The 8,008-nt window shown below is 44.9% G+C and overlaps 1 protein-coding gene across 3 annotated transcripts in view; it reads left to right on the top strand.

The window, feature by feature from the left end:
- The window catches only part of ERG (v-ets avian erythroblastosis virus E26 oncogene homolog), a 62,992-nt gene that overhangs the window by 26,477 nt on the left and 28,507 nt on the right, over positions 1 to 8,008 (top strand). For all 3 annotated transcript variants that reach the window (XM_008949377.1, XM_008949378.1, XM_008949379.1), the window contains one exon: positions 2,913 to 3,130. In XM_008949377.1, the coding sequence (XP_008947625.1) occupies positions 2,913 to 3,130 (218 nt within the window). Of the gene's footprint in view, positions 1 to 2,912; positions 3,131 to 8,008 lie in introns of those variants that run through there.

Genomic DNA, 8,008 nt, shown 5'->3' on the forward strand with positions numbered 1-8,008 from the left:
CATAACAGGTGTCCATAAGCATGAGCAATGTTTACTGTCATTGGTAATGAAAATAAATAGAAACACCACATTTTTTTCTGTACCTTTATACTTAAACTAAGTATTCATAAATTAACTTAGAGCAGCTGGAGTCAAGTTTAATGGGAGCCAGAAAAAAATTGTTTTGTTTCACGTGCGTGGTGTAGGGTGAGCAGCATATCCATTATATAGTATTCGTTACCTGTTTTGGAAAAGTCTATTAGTAAATGGTTTACAGAGTAAAATAATATTCTGCTTGCCTGTATCTGCAATCTTGTATCAGCTTCCTCCTGTATAATTCACACATTCATGTATTTACTAGAGCTAGCGCTTCCAAAATTAACATTTCATTACATGTTTTTTGGCTCATGCATTAGCTTTACAGTGGGGCAGAAAAGAGGGAATTATGCAGTAGTCGCAGGTGTGGGATCCATTGTGATCGCCTGGCCAGGCTCTGTGTGTGTGTGTATATATATATCTCTTCTGTTTGTTTCTTTATTTGTTTGTTTGGGGTTTTTTTTCCATGAAAAACTCTTAGATTGCTGAGGAAACTTTTTTTTTTTTTCCCCTCCAGTGTAACATTTTCTTTCCTTAGTTCTTGTGATATGATCCCTGATACTTTACTATTCAAGTACATTGAGTCTTCCTGAGCTCTCTAAGCCCAGTGTAGACAGGGAGCATCTTTGGGGACCAGGAGCCATCTTCCCGCACACCTCCTTGAAAAGCAAGAACTGTCTGCAGGCTTTCCTGGAAACGGCTCATCAGAAAATCTTCAGACCACCAACAGCAGCAGCTTTTAGCAGGCCAGAGACCCATGGGCGTCTGAGAGGCAAGGCAAAAAGGAGGGTTGTTATTTTGGCATCCCATCTGTCTCACAGAAGCACATTCACACTCTCAGAAACCCAAGAGGCAGCAGTTTGGTAGCTGGACACAGGCTGGTGGGGAAGCACACAAAGCAGGGGTACTAACTGGGGAGCTAACATTAATAGTGATAGCCTGGTGGTGACCATTGCACTCACACAACATCTGAAAAGCAGTAATGAAGTGATGCAAGCTGCTGCCTAAATTCTGTGTCCTGACCTGTGGTGGGAAGCATTAGTATTAGTGATTGAATCGTGAGTCTTGCAGTGTTTGGAGGGCTGCTTGTGATCCTATTCCCCAAGCCCAGAGTGTAAGGGGTGATCTCAGTTTCCATGAGAAGCAATGAGAAGACACTGATGTTCCAGCCCTTGCGGTTGCGGAGAAAGCGATGAATGTTAACAGAGTGCACTCCAAGGGCTCACAAACCAGGCGAATAAAAAGAATGATGAATGTATACTCCCTTAAAATTAACAAATACAACTGTTGATTTTTAGGGCAGCAGATGACTGCTGGAGCTCATGCAAAGCCTTCTTGCAGCAACCAAGGAAGGCTGGAACCTGCAGGCAGCCGCCCAGCTTCCCCGAGCCAGAGGGCTCCCATCACTGCATCTCTTTTCTCTCTCTCCTCTCCACCACATCCTCCTCTGCTGACAGGGCCACGCGATTTTATTGTCCTCCTGTCAGCCGTCAGCAGCTGGGCTGGCAGCCGCGCAGGCCCACACAGGCTGCACTGCGAGGGTGTGGCTGCCCGCGGAGCACCCTGCCCCAAACCTGGCTCCGGTTTCCCCTCTACGACCCCATCCTTGGCCCCCAAGCCTGCAGCCGTAGCCAGCTGGCCACCCCCACGGCTGCTGCCGGCTGGGGTGGTGCTTGGCCTCGCCCCCACGGCTGCTTCCGGCTGGTGTGCTGCGGGGCCTGGTCCGAGCCTCCTCTGCCGGCACGGCTGCCTGCATGGCCGGGAGGGAGGTGCCGGCCTGCACTCACACTCCGTAGTGCCAGGGTGGGAGGGAGGAGTCATGCTTTGGGGAACTGGCCGTTTACATCCTCATGCCCAGCGTTCACCCTGAGTAGACCCTGGAGAAGGGGGCTTTCCTTGGAAGGCTGCTTTTAGAGGGGTGGCCCCCTGAGCCTGTGTGGTGCTGGGTGCCAGTAGGAGGGTCAGGGCCCAGACCGACTTCTGTGGCCGGGGAGCCTCAGCTCAGGCAAGATGAGTCCCTTTGGCCTGCAGCCTCCAGCCAGCTGCAGTAACAGCTGCTCCACCACCGAGGTGCCCGGTGAGCCCTGCCACCCTTGAGGCCCATAACCGCGGTGCTGCCGTGACAAGGGAAGGTGGCTGGGGAAACTCTTCCCATGGCACAAGAGCCAGGCAGCCCGCCAGGAAGCGTTGCCATGAGAGAGAGAGAGGCAGCTGGTGGGCATGGTGTCCTCTCAGTGTTCGTGGCAGGCTCCTCTGCCCAAAGCTGCCAGCAGATGCTGGCAGAAAAAGCAGGGTGCCTGTATTGGAGGTTGTGCCTAGGTGTCTCGGCTCCCTGTCCAGAAGGAACCTGGCCTGTGTCCCAGAGGAAGTCAGAGGAAGCTCCCAGTGAGTCAGCAGGGCCTGGCTTTCAGGCACTCCTAATGCAATGGTGGCAGCTTGCTTACACCTCAAGCAGATCTGAGTCTCCGCATCTCTATCTGAGATGCCAGAGGCCTGAGCTTTGCTGCATGCCCTGCTCTCTCCTCTCCTCTCTCCCAGTTCCTGGCCAGTGTTCCTAAATGTTTGCTAGCATGTGTTTGTGCATCTTCTCAGCTGCTGGTGGGAAGGGTCTCCCTATGGGAGACCATTGTCTTCCGGCCGTATGCTGACAGCGCATCTGGCACCATGGGTCTTCAACTTCACCAACAGCAGTGGCGTACATAAAAAGTAATGAACGTTTAAGCAAGTGATCAGCTGTTCATCTTCTCATTAAACGGACAAACCCTTTTTTGCTTCAGGGATATGATGCCATCTGCTCTGAAACATGGTCGTGCTGATTCCTCTTCTCTGGTTTACAGGAAGCATTATCAGTGGTGAGTGAAGACCAGTCTTTATTCGAGTGTGCCTACGGATCACCCCACATTGCAAAGACAGAGATGACGGCCTCCTCCTCCAGTGAATATGGGCAGACATCAAAGATGAGTCCACGTGTTCCCCAACAAGACTGGTTATCACAGCCCCCAGCCAGAGTCACCATCAAAATGGAGTGTAACCCAAACCAGGTTAATGGGTCAAGGTAATAAGACCAGTGTTACTGTGGCTCAAGTACACTTTTTCTTGTGATGAGTATAGCTTAGTTGTCTAAATCTGTGAATCTAGCACCATTTTAGATGCCCTAAAATAACCTGGCCACCAGCTGATGTGTACAGACCTGCCGTACATTGTGGGTCACACCTGCTAGCCCAATTCAGGTGTTATAGAGGGTCTGAAGTGGTGCTATAAGCACTGTCTTCTCATGAGCTTACGTTTCCTATGACTGGGGATAATATTGGGTGTGAACTTGCATTTCTCTATGAAACAACATATATTAAAGACAGCAAAATGTGAGTTTGCTGTAGTCTGGGGCAGCACCATTGAGCCATCTAAGGGTGTGGCATATGTGATCTAACACTCGGGGGAAGTTGTCAAAATACCATAATTTGGGCAGTTGTCTTTGCTCTAAATAGAACCAGAGAAACATAGGAAGTAAATTCTTGTAATGGCAGACAGAGTGAACTTTACTTTTATATTTACTGTAAACATAATGGCAAAAAGCATAACCATGGAGTTGGATTTAAAAAGAGCTCACACTGAAGAAACAACGTAAGTATTGAGGCAAGCAGGGGAGTAAAAAGCAAGGGAAAAAAATTACGCAGCTCAATGGGCAGTAGCCACAGCATGTCATTGAAGTAATTGTTGTCTTGTGACTTTTTAATGAATGTTGCTATGAAGGACATTTGTATCAATTAAGCTAAAAAAAGTAATGCAATGGATTTGTGGATATTGACTGCTAGCTCTCCCAAGCCTAGGAGCACTCTATGGTTTTTTTTCCATCTGAAAAAGCACAATGAAGATTTAATTTTTTTCAAGGAAACTATCCAAACAAATGTTTTCCTGTTTGAAATGCCCGACTGTCAAATCAGTTTTCCTTTGGTGTTGCTGAAGGGCAGAGGTCAAGAGGGCTGGTTGCTCACGATCATTGGCGATGTACCAGTGAAGGCCGTGCTTCACTTCCCTCTGTCACAAACACCTGCCTACTAATCTCACCTCCCAGCATCAGTTGTTTTGAAAAACCTCAGCTGTGGGCACTGTGATTACTGTTCACACTTGCTGTGCTAATATGATGAACACCACAAGTAGGGCAAAGTGGTTTGGTAGCTTATCACACATACACTTTTCACTGGTAAGGGTGGAAATTGTGCTGAAGTCAAATCAGAGTTTCCAGTGAATAATCAGAAAGTTGAGATACGTAGAAACAAACTGTGAACTGAAGTTAGAAAGAATTAGGGGAATTCTTATAAGCCTACTTATTCAGAGCTTATTCACAATCAGTTCAGTGAAGTGTTTGGGGTTTTTATTTTTTTTATTTTTTTTTTTTTTTTTGGGCTAATAGAATGCACAGGTATAATCACTGATAATCACTGATGTAGTATTGATTTTCACCTGCTTCCTAAAGTTACCTCTGAAGTATTTTTGCTGGCATTTCTCTAAGAGAATTGATCACAGTTTTTCTCAGTGTAAATTCCATAAAGTGCATTAGAGTAGGTAATTAGTATTCATTATTAACTGAGATTAGTGATAATAACCAGTAATGTTATACATAGATAAAGTCAGTCATACACAGACTCCTACTCAGACATGCTCCAAGATCTTAAGGAGAGTCTAGATGATACAGATCCATTTGAAATTACTTGTCAATCACATTTTTTAAATAATCAAGCCAGAATCCTGAATTTGCTTAGATTCCTGAAATATGTAACTAGCCTGAGTATAGAGCTCGGTTTGTGAATCACAGGTATTTGGCTGTTGCTGGGATGGGTTACAGACAAAAACGTAGGCAGCAATATCATCTTTTATTAGCTGAAACCTTGTCCTGTCTAATCCTTGTTAGCAGCCCTGGTAAGGATTATATTCTGATTTAGGAGGTCAGGACCCTTACCAAGACCAAAATGTGGTCCCATAGTCAGATCAGCTAAATTTGGTCTCAAGGCAAACCCATTTAGCCTGTAGCTAAATGAGAGAGCACGGTGTAGAAACTGTGCTGTCACACATCAGCATAACCTAAACCAGTAGAGACTGGGAGAAGCCCAGATTTAGGAACACAGACATCTCCAGGCTCTAAAGCACCTGGGTCCTGCAGGGTCTGCCTGGGTCCAGAGAAGACCAGGCACCCAGAGGCATCCCTGCTATTATGGGATGCCTGGGAAGGCTGACGAACCCTGCCTTGCTCTCCAGAGAGGCCTGAAAGTGTGGATGGATGGATGGATGGATGGGCGTGCATCTAGGAGATATCCTTTGCTCAGTGCCTTTGCATCTCTCCTGGGGGCTGTGCTGTTGTTGGACAAGCACAGAAGTAACCCAGGGAGCAGGGAGCTGCAGCACATCCACCAGAGCAGTGTCCCAGCTGCAGGGCTGGAGTTAGGCTCCCTGTGTCTCCTCTGAACAGTTCACATGTTGCTGCCTGCCTGGCCAACCAACTTAAGCAGGCAGCACAGGCCCGTGTTCAGCATATTTTAGAGCCTGGTGGCTGGGGGCACGCACTCAGGTTGGGGGGGCTTGCTCCCTGTAAGGTGTGTTCAGTGTAAGGTATATTCATCTCATATATGTGAACTCCAAGTACTTTCCAGGGATGGAGAGCATTCAGAAGCCCTGAATTAAACAGCCTATTTGGACATATCTTCATAATGCGTATAATTTTTCCTTCCGTTGTGCCATTTTCTGTTAGTGTGCACATGCATTGAATCACCTTGGCTATCTGCACAATCAATAGACAGGGACTGGCTGCTGGTTTAGGCTGCCTGGACTGCCTTTTGAAAAAAAGAGCTATCTGCCTTTCCATTCTGATGTAGCCTGGTCTACATGCTATCTGCATAAAATATTTGTGAATATGGTCTGCACTTTTAGTACCAGAACAGGCATCTAATTTTGTAAGGATGCATAATCTGAGCATTGGGGAGTTGTCTTTAAATCAATGGTTTTCTGATTAGTCATGAGGCATAATTTTGATTCATACTTTTCCAGCATAACTGTTAATTATCTTAAAGGCGTGACACCCAGGAGTTGCTGAGGCATCTGGAATCCCATTGACACACTTTTGTACCCTTCTGACCACCTTTACCACCATTACAGAAGTAATGAGATTAAAGGAAGCAATTTTGTGTGCCTCTTCTCTAAAAAAATAGCGTTATGTCTATTTATTCCATCAATTGGACTTGGAGCTTAGTGCAAATGAGCTGAGCAGCACATGAAGACAAAATTCTTCATTTTTCACTGGACTGAATCACTCAGAGGTACTTAATGTGACCATCTTTAGAAAATTAACAGCTCAGCGGTGGCCATTCTTTCCCAGTATGAGCCAGCATGTGCGCTGGCACATGGGCTGCACAAGGTGCTCCTCTGAACTGCAAAATGTTTCTGATCAGAACACTAGTCTTCTAACGGACACATTCTGGGTGAAAATATAATGGGAAAAAATGTAACTATTTCTATCTTGACCTGAAAAATAGCCTGCAGCATGGGAAACAGGGGTATCTTTATTAATCTTGGATTTGACAGTCTCCACTATTGACAGAGCAATGCAGAATTGCCATCCAGAGACAAGCCAGAAAATTCATACTTCCCTGCAATTCCTAAGACATGACATGCTGAAAAATCAAGAAAAAAAAATCACTCACAGGCTACCAAAACAAGCAAACAAACAAACAAAAAACCCCAACAGAACAACAAAAAAAATCCATCCATATACTGCGTGTTTATACTTAACACAAAAATAAAAAATATTGTTGTATTTTAAATACACTGTTTATTTCATCAATGAACTATTATTTTCTAAGGCCTAACACATGCCTGAAAAAGATAGATGATATAACTATGTTGTGACATTGCTAAAACTCACATACTTGTGTGCATGTGCTGTGTATTATGCTATTACACTTTGGGAATTGGAATGCTTCCTAGTATGTGATATTCCTGCCAGTTGTCAAAAAAAGTGTGTTTCAATTATTTTTCAGTAATTATTCCTAAATAATCATGTCAAATATTCTGATATGATATTGGCCAGTATTGTCAGTATGGCAGTCACTACAGGTCAGTGCAGTATAGGCATCTCCTAAAAATGTGAAAATTGTCTGTTCCTTCCTCACATGCCACTAGGCCTTTGCCATTTGTTTGCTGGTGTTTCTCTGGTTTTCTGACAGATGATCTGCTGTTCATCATGGACATAATATCAACCACATTTTTTTTATGCACAGATTAGTGGTACCCTGCCATTCTATAGGTTACTTTGCAATTTCTTTTCTGCAGAAGCCTTCTCCACCCTGCTCATTTGCAGTCCATAAATTTATTTCCTTAAATGAAATGCTCAGTCCTTAAAAATGCTTCATATGTTAAAAATTAACACAGGTAGTAGCTAGAGAGCTTGGAGCTGCTTTTAATTTTCAGTAGGACTGTACCTGCTCTGTTTACACCCATTTTAAAATCTGAGTTGTCCCAAAGGAGTCTAAAATACCACAGCCACATTGCTGAGCCACAGAAGTGCTACCTCTAGTATTTCCAGAGTATCCTCTGTAGCCCTCTTCCTGCGTGGGAGCGTGAGTCTGAATAACACGATGTAATGAGGATGCAAAACAGGGTACTGGACCCCACAAAGTGGTCACCAGAGAACATTTAGCATTGCAAATTTTTGCTGTCCTGCTCTCCCTCCTCACTGTGTTGGGCTGCTTCCTGGCCATATATTCTGTCACCTGGAAGGGGGTATAAAATTTTAGGAGCATACTGATCTCCTTACACATCAACAATTAAGTACCCACTCAAAGCAGAAATGTACTAACTCTGCTAGGACTTGCCCCAGATATACTTTGGCTGTAATTGCCCTACATTAAATCTCAAAACATAACAGTCTCAGAACTGGCATTCC

Source organism: Merops nubicus, unplaced genomic scaffold (assembly GCF_000691845.1).
Source record: "Merops nubicus isolate BGI_N331 unplaced genomic scaffold, ASM69184v1 scaffold3761, whole genome shotgun sequence".
Classification (NCBI taxonomy): Eukaryota; Metazoa; Chordata; class Aves; order Coraciiformes; family Meropidae; genus Merops; species Merops nubicus.